An 18,364-nucleotide genomic window follows, 5' to 3' on the forward strand; every position below is an offset into this window, starting at 1 on the left:
GCGTAACTCAATCTATGCTGCCAATCAGAGGCAGTTTGGTGCTTACAGAATAGACAGGTGATCACAAGAAAGCTGGCGAGGAATGAATGTCGCCTAAGATCTTAGAGTTGGATAGTGCTGTAGACTGAATCATACCCACCCTGGATTCATATGATGGAGACTTATTCTCAGGGCAACCATATCTAGAGACAGGACCTTAATCATCTCCATTCAAGAGGTGGAGACTGGAGGATTAGGAGTTCAAGGCCATCCTCAACTATATAGTGAGTTTGGGGTGAGTCTAGGCAAACGAGACCCTGTCTCCAAGACAAACAAACAAACAGACAGACAGACAAAAAACAGAGTTAAATTAAGTCATAAAGATGGGAACACCAATCCAATGGGAGTGTGAGCCTATCAGAACCCCCCCTGTCACACACACACACACACACACACACACACACACACACACACACACACACACACAGAGAGAGAGAGAGAGAGAGAGAGAGAGAGAGAGAGAGAGAGAGAGAGAGAGAGAGAGAGAGGAATGAGAAGGTTCCAAAGTGGCTAGGAAAAGAGCCTTCATCAGAAACCATATTGGTACCATGATATTGGATTTTCAGTCTCTAACATTGTGAGAAAATAAATTTCTATTGTTTAAGCTGCCATGTCTATGGTGTGTGTGTGTGTGTGTGTGTGTGTGTGTGTGTGTGTGTGTTTTAATGATAACCTGAGCTGACCAGGACAGGCATGTTAGTTACTAAGGTTCTGAGCTGTGTGTCTTTGGGAATGCAGTTTTTGGTTGTGCCAGTGGAGGTGGTACTATGTTAAGCTTTTAACTCTAGGGATGGGGAAGTAAGATGTACACCAATGTAGGGTAGCCATTTTCCTTTCTCAGTGCCCGCAGACCTCACCTTTTTGATGTCTGTGGACTCGCCCGCTCTGTTAGCCTTGGTTACTGCTGGAGCTTGCTTTGCACCGTAGAATCCAAGAGCAACACACTCCAGCTCCTTTGCAGTTGAGATGCAGACACATAGCATAGGCTTTGCTAATCAGAAAAACCTCTCAAGGGCCGTGGATAGACAGCTAGACTGATGAAAAGGAGCAGGGTTACCAGAGAATCTATTTGGGAGGTGGTGGGAGTGGTGATAGACATAATGTCCATCTTACAGGGGCAACTGAAGCTACAATACAGAGATGGGACAGTCAGTAGGCTGTTCATCTCACAAGTGGAGGATCTGTCCACCGTCTGTCCGTCCACCCACCCACCCACCCACCCATCCATCCATCTATCCATCTATCTACCTACCTACCTATCATCTGTCTATCTATTTATCTCTGGGCTAAGTTAAGTACATGTGCTACCACTGAACTATTCCCCTGGTCCATCTATTTAAAAACATCACACCAAACTAGCAGAGTGATGAACGAAAAGTGTTTGTCTTCCTATCTTGAAAAATTTTGCTTTCACAACAACTTGAAGGCCAAATTTGAGTTTGGAATCCTTGGATCCTGGAAGCTCCATGATGAAATGCGTTTCAGCTCCCCTTCTGTTGCTAATAACACACAACCACACACTGGTTAAGTTATGAAGGGAGGTTTGTTTTGGTATATTGTTCTAGTCTGAGGTTGAAGGTCCATATCTGGTGATGGCTTTCTTTGTGTGGTGACACCAAGGTGCCACACAGCAATAGACAGATTTCCCTGGTCTCTCTCTTTCTGACAAAGCCACTACAATCCAATCATTGGGCTTAACCCTGCTGACCTTATCCAACCCTGAATCACCTCACAAGGGCCTCTGTGGTGGTGCTTCTTGCCGTTGAATGTGACCTCTTAAAAGGAAAGAGAGAGGGGTCACCAGGCCCCATCTCCCTGGTCCCTGCCTCCTGGTGTGAGCAGACTGCCAAGTGGCTTCGCTCCCTCGGAACAGAGGATGACTTCAGCTGTTTACTCGGTTCTGTGTTCGTGAGTGTATTTCCTTAATTTATTCCCTAATAAATTCCCCAATACTCCTTAAGCAGACTCCTGTGGATTTCCCGCTTTAGGCCTCACTGTTTTGATTGTCTCTGTCTTCTCATCAGTCAATGAGAATTAAATTTCTACATGAGTTTCATAGGAAACCATACTCAAGCCATTGAGAGTGAGAAGGGAAGGGCCAGGTCTCACCCTCGACTTGTTCTCTTCCTACTTGAATTTCTATCTTATTCTGTTTAAGGGTCTCATAATCCCGAGGGCAAACATTCCAACCCCATACTCCAGTGCAAGCTCCATATTCATCACGCATAGCTGCTTCTTGGCCACCCTCTGGACTAGTGTTGTACACCAGTGACGTGGTCCATCCTAGGAAGGACAGAAGAAGCTGCTTCCAGGGGCAGAGAATTCCCTGTTTTTTAGTCCTTGAAATGTTGATCAAGAAAGAGAAACGTGGAATCTGAGTGGGCATGTTGTTGACCCTGGGGACTCTTTATCTTTGTTTAGAAATATGACTAGAGGAAGGTCAAGGCACCACACTGTCCCAGAGAGCTGCCTTGATTTGTCCTAACTGTAGCGCATGACTGGACAGTGGTCTTCCTGGATCCCCCATCTTGTGATCTTCTGCATCTTCCCAGGTCCTCCCCACCCCCACTTCTGTTTAAATCTGCCAGTGGGTGTCAGTGGCTTGTAAGTACTCCTAGTGATGCATTAATTTGCATTTTAGAAGCAGGAGGCACTGCATGAAGCCCGAGACCATATTCATTTAGCCCATTATTGGGTTATTAGCAACCAGGACCGTGTTTGGTATGAGTAAATGTTCTGGGCTGCAGCCAGTAGCAAAGCAGTACTTTAATGAAAAGAGGTTTGGTAGGACCCTGTATGATGACAGCTGAGACTACTGCAGGCCCTACTTAACATGAAGAGTCATGCTCTAACCCTCAGCGCTGCCACACTGGGAGGTGTCGTGTACGTAGGCTATAGAGAAAGTGGTGGCCCTGGAACTGAACAGCATTTCTGTCCTTCCATGTCAGGCTTGTGTGTTTCTGATGGTGATAAGATTTCTGAGGGAAGTGGTGGCCTGGTGATGATGGGGAGAACTTGACATTAATGGTGGCCCTGTCATTGATGAGGATACAATAGGTACTGGGATTTCTTGTTAAGGTTGAATGTTCTCAAATCCTGACAAGAAAGGCTGGCTTTCTTTTGGGGAGGATCCTTGAAATAATTGTCTGATGGGCATGCGATTGCAGGCACTGAGGTGTTGATGGAAATAGGCTCAGACTTCAGGGATGGAGAGTCTGAGATCCAAAGCTCTGGGGGATCCAACTGACCTAGAACTCTAATGTCCCTGCAGCTGGTATTAAAGGTTTCCCACCTCACCAGGCAGTGGTGATGCATGCCTTTAATCCCAGCACTCGGGAGGCAGAGGCAGGCGAATCTCTGTGAGTTCGAGGCCAGCCTGGGCTACAGAGTGAGTTCCAGGAAAGGCTCCAAAGCCACACAGATAAACCCTGTCTCAAAAAACCAAAACCAAAACCAACCAAACAAACAAAGGCTTCCCATCTCTACGAGGTTGGAGACCAGGATGGCTCATGTTTTCTTCTCATGGAGCCAAAGGAAAGACCCCAAAGTTCTAGGCACAGAAACACAAAGGTCTCTCTGGTCCTCAGAGGCCCTTCCTGCATCCTGTCCTCTGCCTGCCTGCTTAAAACCCTTCAGGAAACAGAAGTTGTCCTTTCAAATGTGTCTTTCCGGAGACTCACTTCACTGCCTTCACCGAATACTTGGCTGTTCAGACTGGGCCTTGGCAGGTTAGCGCAGAGACCCTCAGTCCCCTGGCCCATCAGAGGGCTGGCCCTGTCCCTTTCCAGAAACCCTACACACAGAACCCCTACTCCTCTGAACCCCCAACTCTGCCCTTCCATTTTCCTCTCCTTTAGCATCCCCAGGCCCTGGTCTCTCACTCCTCTCTCTTATTCCTGGGGAATATGGAGCCGGGCGGGCGGGTGGGCGGGTACTGCAGCCTAGTCCCGCATTCCATTGTGCTGACGTCAGACATTAGGGAAGCTGATGCCTGAGCAGATTTCCTCTTTGAAGCCCTGGAGAATCTCACTGCCCTTCTGCTGGAGAGTGTCAAGAGGATGGCTGCTCCCCAGGGGCCATTTCCATTTCTGAGTTCAAGCACTTGTCTGGGTCTTCCAGCTTCACTTCTGGTTGTTTTTCCCACTTGGTCCTTCTTAGCAAGCCAAGCCTTTCTACCCCATCTAGACCGCACGGCCCTCTGGCCCTCGGGCAGACTTGGGCTTCAGTGCCAGCTTTGCTACTTACTGCTTTTGTGGACCTGAGTGCTCACTTTGCTTCTCTGTACCACAGTTCCCCCATATATACAACAGCAGTAACGATACCTACCTCATAGGCTATTTGAGGAGACAATGATAGATAATGCAGACAAAGGCCTGGGCTTGGAGACTGGTCCATGGCCACCATGTGGAAGGAAGTGGTTAAACCTTTAGATCTGGTCCCATCGTACTGTTCTCCATTTTCGTCTAGGGTGTGGGCCAATTCAGAAAGATGGGATGTGCAGCATTCTGGAACCAAACTGCCCTGCTGGAACCCCAGCTCTGCCGTTTCCTAGCTGTCTAGCTTGAGCAAGTTATCTCCTTTCTAGTCCTCTTTTCTTTTTCCACCTGCAGCATGAGATTGGTCTTATTCCCTACACCAGTGCCTACACCCAGAAAGCTCCAGGGGTGAACGTTCATCCATGTGAACAAAGTCTGGGGGAGAGGGCATCTAGGAAGTCTGGTGTGTGGAGAAATGCCCGTTCTTGGAGGAAACTCCCCAGTTGGGAATCTTGCTGCTTTGTAAGACTATTTCCAAGACTTTCTGCTTATTCTGAATTTCCCGGAGGGTAGAGGAAGGGGGTGGCATGGGGTGGGGTGGGGGCTTGCCGAGAAGTTGAACCCGAGATTATCAAAACCGTATGGAGGTGGTTCCGGCCAAACACTCAATCCCACAACAGATGCAGCTCCGACTGCCTTGGGAACCGGATGTGTGCTGTGTGCTGCGTGTTCCGTGTGTGTGTGTGTGTGTGTGTGTGTGTGTGTGTGTGTGTGTGTATTAGGAAAGACTATGCTTGATTTAATTTTCTTGTTAATCAAGTATGTGTCGGGGCTTATTCTGTGTTAGCCATGCAAAGCAGTGTTGGCAACGGAGATGGACAAGGCTCAGTCTCTTCCCCGGGGAATTCTCAGCAGACGTTAATGGCAGGAAACTTTATCTGAAAAGGATGGGGGCTCCCTGAGCAAGGATGTTAGGTACCTTAGGGAGGGAGTAGCTTCAGGGACCCTGGGCCTTCGGGGACCATGAGCCTTGATGGCAGAAGATATCGATCCGCTTTAGGTCTTGAGCCTGCGACAGGTTCTGTGCGCCCCAGGGAGGAAGGTGTCTATGCAGAGTTGTACGGCAAGCCTCGATGTCCTGCTTAGGGAGCTAGGAGTCCACGATTCCTGTCAGAGAGCTGCCATCTTTGCCACTGTCAGAGACAGACGAGCAGGTCGTCCTCACTAGTGAATTCTAGACAAACCGGAGACAAATGGAGCCACTGTGCTGAGAATGTCTGGGCAGGAGGAGGCAAGCCCCCGATTTCTAGAGAGATAAGAGAATAAGACCCAGTGCTAAGGCGGTGGTGGGGTGGGGTCATTAGGGCTCGGGTGTGGGAGGCAGAGGAAGCAAAGATGGCAGGTAGTGGTTGGAGGACGGGGAAGGTTATATACCTGTTTCTTATGGGGTGTTCATGCCCTAAATTCTGAATTTCCCAGGCTTTCCTCGTCAAGCAGGAGACTGCTTGGTACAAGGCATACCACCAGCTCCTAGGTTTTTTTTCTTCCTTAGCCTCCAGAAAAGTGGGAACATTTCTAGGTATGCGGCTGTTGGGGAAGCCTGTACCAAGTTGAAGGTTTAGTGTGAGAGCTGAAGATCCAGGAGTCAAGTCTTTGGAAGGACTCAACAATCAAGTGCTATGGGATGTCCTGTACGCTGTGAACAAATAAAACTCTGATTGGCCAGTGGCCAGGCAAGAAGGATAGGGTAGGCGGAACAAGGAGGAAAAGAATTCAGGGAGGTAGAAGGCTGAGGCAGAGAGATACAGCCGCCACCATGGCAAGTGGGATGTAAGGTACCGGTAAGCCACGAGCTACGTGGCAACTTATAGACTAATAGACATGGGTTAATTTAAGATATAAGAACTAGATAACAAGAAGCCTGCTTCGGCCATACAGTTTGTAAGCAACATAAGTCTCTGTGTGTTTACTTGGTTGGGTCTGAGCAGCTGCGGGACTGGCGGGTGAGAGAGATTTATCCTGACCGTGAGCCAGGCAGGACCAGGAAAACTCTAGCTACAATCAGGCCCTTCCCTGCTACTGGACACAGGACACTGGAGACCTGGTCAGGCCCTTCCCTGCTGCTGGACACAGGGCACTGGAGCCCTGGTCAGGTCCTTCCCTGCTACTGGACACAGGACACTGGAGTCCTGGTCAGGCCCTTCCCTGCTGCTGGACACAGGGCACTGGAGTCCTGGTCAGGTCTTTCCCTGCTACTGGACAACAGGGCACTGGAGTCCTGGTCAGGTCCTTCCCTGCTACTGGACACAGGGCACTGGAGCCCTGGCCTGGAGGGACCTTGCCCAGGGTCACTGAGTGATAAGGTGGAGACAGGGTTGTGAGGCAGGCCCAGACATTGGGATCAGGATTTGCTCTTCAGCCCCCCACTGTCACTGTCACGGAGATAATGTCCAAGGGCTTCTGTCCTGGTAGCACCTTGGCTACCTTGGCAGGGCTTCCATACTTGCTTCTTCTGTTCTTCATATTCCTCTGAGGCCTGAAGCACCAGAGCGAGGATTTATGTCTGCTTTCAAGGCAAGCTGACTTCTCGGGACCTGAGCAAGCTCTGAAGCAACATCTCCCGCCTCATCTGTGTTTATCTTTTGTCTGTGGGAGGCAGAGCGCTCCATGGCTGGGTGACTCTACAGATTAATGGATTGGTACTCGGGAAATGGGTATGGGGGTGGTGGATGGATGGATGGATGGCAGGCTGGACGCATGAATGAGTGGGTAATCTACCTCAGGCAGTAGGAACAATTTTCTAGCCATAGCAACTGTTCTGGAAACTCCCCTTTGTGACTCTGAGACCTGAGACACCTGAGGTTTTGAACACCTGTCTGTGGAAGATGACGAGGCTGCCACACTTCCAGTCGCTCTAGGCTGCCTGCCCCCCCCCCTTCACCCCCTTGTAACTCTCTCCTGCCATCTCTCTCACTGACACTTGATCTCTCAGACACCTGGATGCTTCAACACCTGTCTGGACAGCAAAGACAGGGGTGCCTGAGAGCTGGAGAGGGGCGGGGGAGCATGATCCCCTCACTACAACTTTGCTTTAAAAGCTTGTCCAGCCAGGCCTGACTTGGTTACTGGCTGATGTATATCTGATATAGCGATGGCTTCTCTTCCCAGTCAAGGCAAAGAGAATCTGTCTGACCCTAGCAACTCATACTTGCCACTCCCACTGGACAGGCCCTTGGAGGTCACACTCTGGAAGCTTCCAAGGGGCACAGAGCATTGCTGTGGACTGTTCCAAGAGCCACAGGGCCTTGGTCCTGCAGACAAGACTCTTTCCCTAGGACTCCGTGTTGCCTGTGTGCACAGAGGTGATGGCCACCAGGCTCTTCCATGCTGGCTCTTGCAAGCATCCCTGGCTGCTCTTTCTTCCACCCCGTGGGCCTGTCTTCCTTCCCCAATCCCTGGCTCCCAGTCAGTGTCTTTGGTGTCTGGCCCCAGGATTGCTCTGATGGGACAGGACCCTGCTCAGGACAGCTGGTCTGGAGGTCAGATTTAGAATGGATGGAATAGAAGATGGGGTTGTCCTCCACGGCCGCTGATCATGTTCTCTCATATTTGTTCATTCTCTAAGCAAATGTTATTGACTCCCTATCTGTTGGAAACCAATACAGATGTGACCTTTGTCCAGGGAGAAGGACGAACCAGCAAAATAGGTTACTGTGATGAGTTCTCTCTCTCTCTCTCTCTCTCTCTCTCTGTAGGTGGGTGCTGTGTAGGGGAGAACAAGGTGCAGAGCCATGGAAATTTAGGAGGAAGCAAAGCTAACCCAGTCTGAGTCAGTGATGATTTCCCGGAGGAGGAAACATCCAGACCCAGACAGAAGCCAGCAGGGCAGAGGAGGAAGAGGAGTGCTGGAGGGAGCACTCGGTGGCTGAGCCGTCCTAGACAGCAGAGGCACACCCTCTCATCCCCGTCCAAGCTCCTCATCCCTGAGACACCTGGGTGATCAAACACCTGGATGCCAAAGCCGGAAAGATCTGAGGCTTCTCCGGGACTTTGTTTCACGGAGCTGATGCGAGTTCTGTGGAGCGGAATGCAGTGTGATGGGCCGGGGAAACGTGAGCTAGGTCCTTAATTGTGGGGCTGGTTCTGGGAGCATCAGGGTGTTAGGTGGAGGCCCGTGAACAGATTGCTTAGAACTCAGGGTGCAAAATATAGCCTGCCATTCCACCTCCTCCCATCCTATTCCTGGTCTCCTGGGGAGAGAGTGAACCGCCAGACAGATCCATGGGTACCAAGCAGCTTTATTGGAAGCACTGCAGTCTAGCCTTGGAGAGACTGTGCTCTCCTTCACACCCACATTCACATTGGTTCTCTAGGCACAGCCCTGGCTGGCTTAGGTCTGGAGCAGAGCATCAGGAGGCCTGGTCCTCTCTCCTGGTCCTTGGTTCCTAGGGCCAGGGTGATTCACATCCCTTTTCTCAAGACACAGGGCTCCTCTGGTGCTGTCATGGTTAACCGCTGTTGTTCCTGCTCTAAGGGGAGGAAGGAGAAGCAGGGTCATGGGCTGGAATCTTGGACAGGGGTTTGGAGGATGGAGGAGGGGCTGAGGAGGGTCAGGCTTGCCTTGGCAGCGGACGACTTCTTCAGTCTTCGGATGAGGCGTTGCACCCAAGGCTGGTCTGGGGGTGCACAGAGCTGGTAGTCCCTTAGTGTGGTGAACCTGCAGTCAAAGGTCAGAGAGAATGAAGATCTGGAACCTGGTTTCCTAGAAGGCCCTAGAATGAGGAGTAGAGGCTTGGATATTATGTGTGGGGACCTGTTTCCGGGGCTTTATTGGAAGGTGGATTCGGCCATGAGTTCGGGGATAAGGCAGCGGTGGTGTCACCAAGAGCTGACAGGGAGATGGGGTTAGAGAGTCTTCCCACAACTCACACAACAGCAGGCACCCTGCAGCCATCCTTGAGAAGAAGGTAGCGGAAGGCTTTCACGATGTTCCCAGGGATGGGGCGCTGGGTCACAGACAGGCAGCAATCTTCCGCATCGTTAGCGCCCCCAAGAGCTGGGGCTGAGACAGGAGAGAGAAGGGGAGAAGACATGGAGGCCGTGAGGAAGGAGAGCCACAACCCTAAGTGACTTCAACAGCATCTCTGTGTGGGAGAGAGCTGGACCTGAGATGCAGCCACTGTGTGCCACCGTGGCCCTTTCGGCTGCTGAACACACCGTCGTCTTCTAAGCCATTTAATAAATAACCATTTCCGTACGTCCCACAAATGCCTTCTTGCTGTCCTGGTCATACACCCTCTCCCAGATTTTCTCAATTTTCACCATGTTTCAGGAAATAGAGAGTGGATGGTGTCACAGTGCAGGGACAGGAGGTGTGCCTTGGCCAAGGACTTCTTCAGTCTTATGAATTACTACATGGCCAGCAGATGGCTGCAGCACCCAGAGTCCCAGCTCCTGAGGAAACCGAGACAAAAGGATCACGAAGCCCAGGCCTGTGAAGCCAGCCTGGGTAACATCGAGAGACCCCATCTCAAAAACCGAACCAAACCAACACACAAGGCCCCCCAACAGGAACAACAGGAAGGGGACGAAGCTGTTGAGCAGGCCTGCTCCAGTGTTTCTCATTCCCTCAAACTGAAGCAGATACACAACAAAGCCCTGACGCACGACCCCAGTGGTGGCATTGAATCCAGGGCTTCAGACACGAGACAAACACTCCAACTCAGTTACGTCCTTAGATCCCTGAAGCAAGAAATACTGATCCTTCCTTGTGCTGCTTGGAAACTGAGGTATCAGGACATGACACCTGCAAGGAGAGGGGGCAGCTAAAGGGCCCCAGGAGATGCCAAGAGTTGAGCCACATTGGAATTCAGGGTTAGGGGCACATCCGTACTGACAGGCACACACAGAAGGCACAGGGAGCCTATGGCTCTGAATTTGCAGGGTCTGTCATGACCGTTGTGACAGTCTGAGATCCAGACATTACCCACAAGCCATTGTCTCCCCCACCTTAGTTATCCCCTCAGCCTTACCTGGGAAGGTCCCGAGAAGCAGCAGGCTGAAGGCCAGTAGTGGGCCTGCACCGAGTGCCATGGCGGGTGAGCTGAGGCAGGCCACAGAGAATGTGTAAGCCTGAGAGTTCTTGGGTGTGTGCAGGAATCTGTGAGAGGCTCAGGCTCTGCGGGGGGTGTGGGGAGTGATGGGCGTCCTAGAGGGATGTGATGGGGTCCAGAGGCAAGAGGATGTGAGCCCGTGTGAGCCTGTGTGAGCCCGCCACCGGCTCCAATTTATGCCCCAAGCTTTCACTTTCTGTCCAAAAAAATTCCCCGCCATGGCCCATTTGGGTCTTCCCGTTTACCCCCCTCTACCCCTTTTTTTTCTTTTGGCAAAACATGACCTTGGCTTCCTTCTTCCCCTCACTCAGTGGCTTCCCCTCTGCTTTCTTTGGCTTTAGCTCTGAGAACTTCCACAGTCTAGCCAAAAAAATAAAAAAAAAAAAATAGAAAACGCTGTGTCCTGTCATTTCCAGGGAGAGGGTGTGTGCTGTCTCTTGTTAGAACCATTGGCACTGTCAGCCGTAGGCCCGGGCCTCAGAAGCGCTGGTGAGGGCGGGGGAGAGTTAGGAGCGGAGTTGACAAGCAGGGCTGGAAGGGAAGGTTCCCAAGGACAGGGCCCAGGACCCTTGTCCTACCTCTCGGTCCCCTGTGACTCAACCACCTGGATCTATAGGCATTGCCCATTTCTCAAATCCAGTGCCTAGGTCAGAGGAACAGCCGGAGGGAGCCTGGGATAGAATAGCCCCTCCATCTTCCCTTCCCTCAATCCTGGGAACCGAGAGGGGATTTCTAACGAGAGGGGCTGGCCAGCCCCTTCTGAGACAAATCCCTAAATTTCAAGGAATTGACAGATGGGGGAGGAATTAATGATTTCCCCATCCTTGTGAGAAAGATTAGAAGAGAGGACCTCAAAAGAACAGCTAGCATGGGTTACCCCCCAACCCTCCGCACCCAAGTTCTGGCTCCTCTGTGTGTGTGTGTTGTATAGAAATGTGTTTGAGTGCATGCCCATGTGGAGGCCAGAGGGTGATATCTGGCATCTTCTTCCATGACTCTACACCTTAGATTTGGAGACAGGGTCTCTCACTGAACCCGGAACTCACTGGCTGGGCAATTCCAGCTGGTCAGTGAGCTCAAGGCATCCCTCTTGTCTCTGCTTCCCCAAGCACAGAGAGTACAGATGTGTGCCACCCCTTTTCAGGTGGGTTCTGGGGATCCAAGCCCAGGGCCTCAGGCTTACACAGCAAACACCTTACTGTCCCAGCCATCTCTCCAGCCCTTGGATCCTCTTTTTCTACCCGGGGACGGGGAGGAATGTTTTCTTACATCTCTGACTTAAAACTATTTTAAAATCACACTTCTTTTTTTGTGTGCTAGGGAGGGCCAGATGTCCCAGCACATGAGTGGAGGTCAGAGGACAACTCTGAGGAAGGTGATTCTCTCCTGCCACTGTGGAGATGCCAGGGATCAAACTCATGTCATTCGGCTTGATAACAAGTGCCCTTACCTCCAAAGCTGGCTCTAGATTTCTCACATTTATCTTTGTTTTCATCCATTAGTAATAATAACAATAGCATTTCTGACTGTCCTCTGGGCTCTGGTTCAATCACTCCACCAGCAGTACCGTGTGCAACTCTCCCAGGCATACTAAGGCACATGCTTATTACCCCGGATTGTAATCCTTGTTTTACACATACAGAAAACAATCACACCAATAGTACCACCCCCCCAAACTTGTCTGTGCCAACTGTCTGCTGGGCACAGCACGTGGTCCGGAGCACACAGTGTGCAGAGGTGGGAGTCCGCCAGCACCCCCCACTGGCTGTGTGGCCAGGCAGTTAGTCCTCTCTGTGTCCAGGGTCCTTACCTACAGAAGGGGGACAGCAGTACATTTGCTTCTTAGGGTTAAATAGGCTTTCCTTATTTTACTCAGTAAAGGCATTTTAGCCCAGAGGCTGGCACACTGTGAGCACTCGCTAGCCTTCATTCTCATGCCCTCTTTCCACACAGGCATCTGTCTGTCCATTCCACAGCGGTGGCTGCTCTGCCTTCCCATCTTTGTCAGTTCTCTGCTCTTCCTGTCCTGTTGTGTTCCCTGGAAGGCTGACCTCTGCAGCCTGCATTATCCAGGATCCGCTCCCCCCACCCGGCTTCTTCTGTTTGGCCAGAGAGGCAGCAGCAGGAGCTAGGTGGACAGGAAAGGTGTTTGTTTCCTGATGCCTTTGTACTGAAGTGGGGCTGGTCTCCTGCATGCTGGGATTAAAGGCATGTGTGCCACCACCGCCCACCACCGCCCGGTCTCTAGACTAGTGTTCTTATGTAGTTCAGAGTGTTCTCAGACTTACAGCAATTCTCCAGTTGTAGCCTCTGGAGTGTTAGGATTATAGGCAAGGTCACTCTGCCCATCTCTAGTCACAGACTCTCCTTTTTGTCCTCCCCTTCAGACTTCTGGATGGTAATGAACCCCACCACAGTCAGACCCAATGGTGCCATAATATTCTCCCAAAGCTCTTTAATCCCCCACTCCACCTCTCAAATGGATGTTTTATTAAATCCTTTTTGTTATTATTGTTATTTATTATTATTATTATTATTATTGTGTGTGTGTGTGTGTGTGTGTGTGTGTGTGTGTGTGTGTGTGAGAGAGAGAGAGAGAGAGAGAGAGAGAGAGAGAGAGAGAGAGAGAGAGAGAAAGAGAGAGTCTCTATGTGGTCCTGGAACTCTATGTAGACCCGGCTGGCCTTGAACTTGGTGCACACAACCACATTCATCTCTGTAAACTATCTTTTGAAATAGAAACTTAGGACTGGAGAGATGGCTCAGTGATTAAGGGCATGTATTGTTCTTGAAGAGGATCTGGATTTGATTCCCAGCACCCATATCACAACGACCTGTAACTCCAGCTCCAGATCTGACCCCTCTGACCTCACCAGACATACACACAAGTAAATAACGACAAAATAGTTTTAAAAATTATTCTTTCTGGTCTCCCCACCCCTGCCCTGGCAAATAGCTACTAAAATGCTTGAACTCTGTGTGGTAATGAGAGTCTTATATACGTTGATGCCATGAGATAAAAGAGTTGGAAATTTCAGCCTCATTCACCTGAGAGACCAGAGGCAGGTTAGGTTGATACATCTATAGCCAATAATGTCATCAACTAGGGCTACATAGTGAAACTTCAAAAGGACTAAGTTAGAGAGGTTTCTGAGTAGCTGAGGAAGCGGGGGCTCCTGGAAGGGGCACAGAATCTCTGCGCTCCTCTCACACCCCTGTGAACATCTCTTTCATGGCTTTCCCATAGCCTTTTGTGGTTGTTTGAGGTAGAACGACCCCCATATGTAGTCAGAAGTTTTCCTGTGTCCCACAGCCACTCAGACAAGTAAACACACAGAGCTTACATTAGTTACAAACCGTATGGCCTAATGGCTCAGCCTTCTTGCTAGCTAGCTCCTGTAACTTAACCCATTTCTATTCAGCTATAAGTTGCCACGTGGTCATGGCTTACCAGTACTTTCACATCTTGCTTCTCCTGGCAGCAGCTGGCATCTTTTCTCTGCCTGTGCCTCTCCTCTTACTATCTCTGTCCTGGATTTCCCGCCTGCCTCTAAGCTGCCTTGCCATAGGCCAAAGCAGTCCATTTATTGGCCAATGGAAACAACACATATTCACATCATACGGAAAGATATCCCCCAGCACCCATAGGCTTATATATTTGAATGCTTAGTGTGGTAGTTTGAATGTAATTGGCCTCCATAATCTCATAGCGAATGGCATTATTAGGAGGTGTGGCTTTGTTAGAGTAGGTATAGTCTTGTTGAAGGACATGTGTCACCATGGGGGCGGGCTTTGAGGTTTCCTACAATCAAGATACCACCCAGTGTCTCAGTCGACTTCCTGTTGCCTGCAAGATGTAGGACTCTTAGATACTTCTCCAGCACCACGTCTGCCTGCATGCTGCCATGCTCCCTGCCATGATTATAATAGACCGAGCCTCTGAAACTGCAAGCAAGCCACCCCAATTAAAAGTTTTGATTTATAAGAGCTACCGTTGTCATGGTGTCTATTCACAGCAATGAAAACCCTCTATAAGACACTTAATCATCAGGGAGTGGTGCTGCTTGGGAAGGATTAGGAGGCATGGCCTTGTTGGAGAAAGTGTGTCACTGGGGTTGGGCTTTGAGGTTTCAAAAGCCCAAGCCAGGCCTGGTGTCACAGTTTCTCTCTCTGCCTATGAGAGCAGTGGGCTCTCAGCAACTGCTCCAGCACCTGCTCCAGCACCTGCCTCGTTGCCTCCACGCTCCCCACCATGATGATTATGGATTAAACCTCTGGAACTGTAAGCAAGCCCCCGATTAAATGCCTTCTTTTATAAGAGTTGCCTTGGTTGCCAGGCGTTGGTGGCGCACGCCTTTAATCCCAGCACTCGGGAGGCAGAGCCAGGCGGATCTCTGTGAGTTCGAGGCCAGCCTGGGCTACCAAGTGAGCTCCAGGAAAGGCGCAAAGCTACACAGAGAAACCCTGTCTCGAAAAAACCAAAAAAAAAAAAAAAAAAAAAAAAAGAGTTGCCTTGGTCATGATGTCCTTTCACAACAATAGAACAATGACCTGGACCTCTTTATAATATCCTTGATCACAAACAGTATATGTGTTTCTCCAAGTTCTATGAGCTATTCTAGCAAATTAATCAAGCCAAAGGTGAGGCAGGATGGAAAGCTAGAGAAAACTAAAGGATGAAAGCAGGAAAAGGAGCCCTTTACCCCAGGATCTACATTGCCTGTTCTGCTGTCTGAGTCAAGAAACTTTAGATGAAGTTTAGAAAAGGCACAACTCATAAAGCAAAGATCGCCTCAGACATAGTGTATTTTCCTAATGATGTCTTAAAAGAGGGGGTCAAAAACAACAAACGAACTCTGCTTACACACGGTTGGAATGTTTGTAACCCTGACTTCTAATATTAGTACCCTTCTCCAACCCCCATCTAAACATCTAAATGGTACACCTTAAGGAACTACCTCACATTTGCATTTACACAAGACAGTTCTTTAAGAAAATAAATCTGTACACACACTTTTGCTTATTTTATTTTGCTTAAACTTTAAGCTTTGCTTAATATTTGAACATTGTTGTAAATTACATCTTTTAAAGAATGTAACTAAAGAGCTGGGCGGTGGTGGTGCTCCCCTTTAATCCCAGCACTTGGGCAGCAGAGGTAGGAACACACTGGAGAGACACCTAAGAGCAATGTTCAAAAGCCAATATCCCTTTGGGTGTGTTCTGGTCTTCTGTACATAACTCTGATGAAAATAGGAGCAAGGAGCTTGTGAGGCAGCTGGGCGGGGTACCTGAGAAATGAGTACTTCTCCTTCATTTCTCCACAACCAGTTCTGTCTTGGCCAGAAGCCAGAAATGTCCTTAGTTCTGTCGGAAGTTCTGTCTTGGCCAAGGGCCATAAATGACAGAAATGTTTAGGGCTACTGGTTTGTTAACCTTCTTTTCCTTTTACATGGCAACCTAAGGGATATAACTGCCTGGATTCTGTTCACAGTCAGAGACTTCATTGGCTTTGAAGCTGTCTCCAAAACTCCAGTCCAGCCACAAGGATGCAGAGGTGCATCATCAACCACCAGTCCAGGTAGACCAGCTGAACCAACCAACTCCCCTCCCTATGCCTCTAGTCAGTAAAGTCTTGTTGACCCTTAGACATAGACCCTTGGGGTGACCCTTCCTCAGGACCCTCCTGCTGCATGGGAGCTCTGCCAGTTTCCCTCCTTTTAGGCTCTGTCCTTTCTAGAAACAACTCACCATTTGTTTTTTGTGAAATCCATCTTCTAGTTCTTGAGACAAAGGATCCAGATGCTTTGGTGGCTATTGATTGATGGACAGGGTCTGTAGTCCCCTGAATTATGTTAACCCTAGGTAAGAAAGCCTTCACCACATGCAAAGAATCCCTGCTTTTTCCATTTCAGTCCTTTGTCCAAAATTCTTAGTAAGCTCTGATTTTGCACCACTCAGCCATCCTGAAATTCCTCGAAGTACATTCAAACATTGGCTTTGCCTGAGCGGAGGTCCCTGTGGGTAAGGGAACTCTTCAGGCCACAAGTGGCTGTGTTGAGCTGTGGCCTCCTGCTGCCACTGATAACAACATCTGCCCTCTAATTCTCTTCAGTTGTGACACTGCTCAACTGAAGATGGCATCGTTCCAACAGCCGTAGGGCTTAGTCCCAGGAGATTACGTCTAGCTTCAGGTGCCGGTGACAAGCACGGGTTGTGGCTTGTGCTTCTGACCAGTGATCTACATGTGCATTCCCATGATCCTTTATCAGTTCACAGCTGCAAGACTGACCCAGTACTGCCACCAACTGCCCGGGGTAGGAAGAGTCTCCATCTGTAGTAATCAGAGGTCACTCAAGTAATGAGTAGTAAGTAGGGAGTAGAAAGTATTTGATCTTCCTATGTCCTTACAGTGAGCCACTTATTTCTGCCAGAATCTCCAAGGATACTGTAAACTTTACCAGAAGAGACCCCAGGAAGTAGATCCCCAGAATGGAATCCTGGGATTGGGTTGCTTGTATATATGAAGGACATGAATAATCTCTTTGCATAGAGGAAGAGGACCCATGAAATCAGGAGGATGCAAGAGTGTCACAAGCACTTAGAATGTCACCACGAGGAGACACAGGATGGGACTTGTCAGGATCTCAGTTTGAGCCTCCTTTCTCCCAGTCTTTGCATTCCCTCTTGAAGGAAGTCCCAGGAGACACAGAGCATGGTGGATAAGCAGAGGTTATTTCCGGGTAAAGCTGAGTACACACTCAGTGGGGAAAGCCGACAGTGGCCAAAGAAACCGTTGCCCCATCTACATTCTGGGCAGGTCTTATACTGTTTTCTTAAGTCTCTATAGCGAGCTAGTTTTCCTGAGGGACTTTGTCCTATCTGTGTGACTGAAAGACCTGCTTGTTCTTTATCAGAAAGCCTCTTGCCACATAGCCCCTTTCTAGAGCCTGGCTTAGATAGTTTTTCCATTGATGATCTTTTAATCAGTTCAGGATGTCATATCTCCTCACAGGACCAGAGACATGATTTAGGTCTAATTCTTTTGACTGATACTTAAAGTCCTCCTTGGTTTTGCAGACTGTTGCCTATGAAGGAAGAGTCCAGTCCTAATGTCCGCCAAGCCTGCTAATGTCTAAGTAGGTACCCAACACAGTTAGAAGATAAGACATCAGGAGATACAGTCCCGGAGGTACTCAATTGTTGTGACTACAAATGATGATAGCAATTGGTGGTGGCATGTATCTTTAGGTGGGCGGCTTCTTTCTGACTGTGCTGGCAAAATGATGATTTAAAAAAAGGACCAAGTTAAGAGCACAAAGTGTTTTTTCCCTTTCCTTTTCTCTTTCCTTCCTTTTTCTTCTTTCTTTCTTTCTTTCTTTCTTTCTTTCTTTCTTTCTTTCTTTCTTTCTTTCTTTCTTTCTTTCTTTCTTTCTTTGATGCAGTCTCTCTCTGTAGCTCAGGCTGGCTTTGAACTCATGACAATACTCTTGTCTCAGTCTCCTAGTGCTGGGATTACAGTAGGCATAGTATTGAGTCACCAAGCCCAGCAGGAATTTTTATTTTATTTATTTTTTATTTTTTTAAGCTGTTTATTTTATGTGTATTTTTTTCTTCATGCATGTACATCTGTGCACTATGTGCATGCCTGGTGCCCAAGGGGGTCAGAACACAGTGTCAGATACCCAGGAACTAAAGTTACAAATGGTTGTGAGACATTGTGTGGGTGCTGGAAATTGAACCCTGGACCTCTAGAAAAGCAGACAGTGCTCTTAATCACTGAGCCATCTCTCCAGCCCCAAATCTTTATGTGTTCCTTAATCTCCCCTCCTTCCCCCTCCCCCTTCCTTGCCCTGCCCCCCCCACTTCCTGGAGAGCTGCCAATATTTAATTTATATTGAAATCCTGAAGAAGTAGGTGCTAACGCTGGGGAAGGAATGCCACAGCAACAGGACAGAT

The 18,364-nt window shown here is 49.2% G+C and overlaps 1 protein-coding gene across 1 annotated transcript; it reads right to left on the reverse strand.

Moving 5' to 3' along the window:
- Positions 1-8,575: 8,575 nt before the first annotated feature.
- On the reverse strand, positions 8,576-10,714 carry Ccl19 (C-C motif chemokine ligand 19). The gene is made up of 4 exons (XM_006986048.4): positions 10,328-10,714; positions 9,225-9,357; positions 8,916-9,012; positions 8,576-8,824 (listed from the first exon to the last, which is right to left on the reverse strand). Exons 1-4 carry the CDS (start codon positions 10,386-10,388, stop codon positions 8,804-8,806), a joined length of 312 nt encoding a protein of 103 aa, XP_006986110.3. The 5' UTR covers positions 10,389-10,714; the 3' UTR covers positions 8,576-8,803.
- Positions 10,715-18,364: the final 7,650 nt, after the last annotated feature.

The sequence above is a fragment of the Peromyscus maniculatus genome, chromosome 2 (genome assembly GCF_049852395.1).
Source record: "Peromyscus maniculatus bairdii isolate BWxNUB_F1_BW_parent chromosome 2, HU_Pman_BW_mat_3.1, whole genome shotgun sequence".
NCBI lineage: Eukaryota > Metazoa > Chordata > Mammalia > Rodentia > Cricetidae > Peromyscus > Peromyscus maniculatus.

Excerpts from the sequence above, each read along its gene's own strand:
- Ccl19 (XM_006986048.4), bottom strand. The coding sequence starts at position 10,388 with ATGGCACTCGGTGCAGGCCCACTACTGGCCTTCAGCCTGCTGCTTCTC. Across the intron at positions 9,358-10,327 it reads GCTTCTCGGGACCTTCCCAG|CCCCAGCTCTTGGGGGCGCT; the intron begins GTAAGGCTGAGG and ends CTCCTGTCTCAG. Across the intron at positions 8,825-8,915 it reads AGAAGTCGTCCGCTGCCAAG|AGCAGGAACAACAGCGGTTA; the intron begins GCAAGCCTGACC and ends TCCTCCCCTTAG.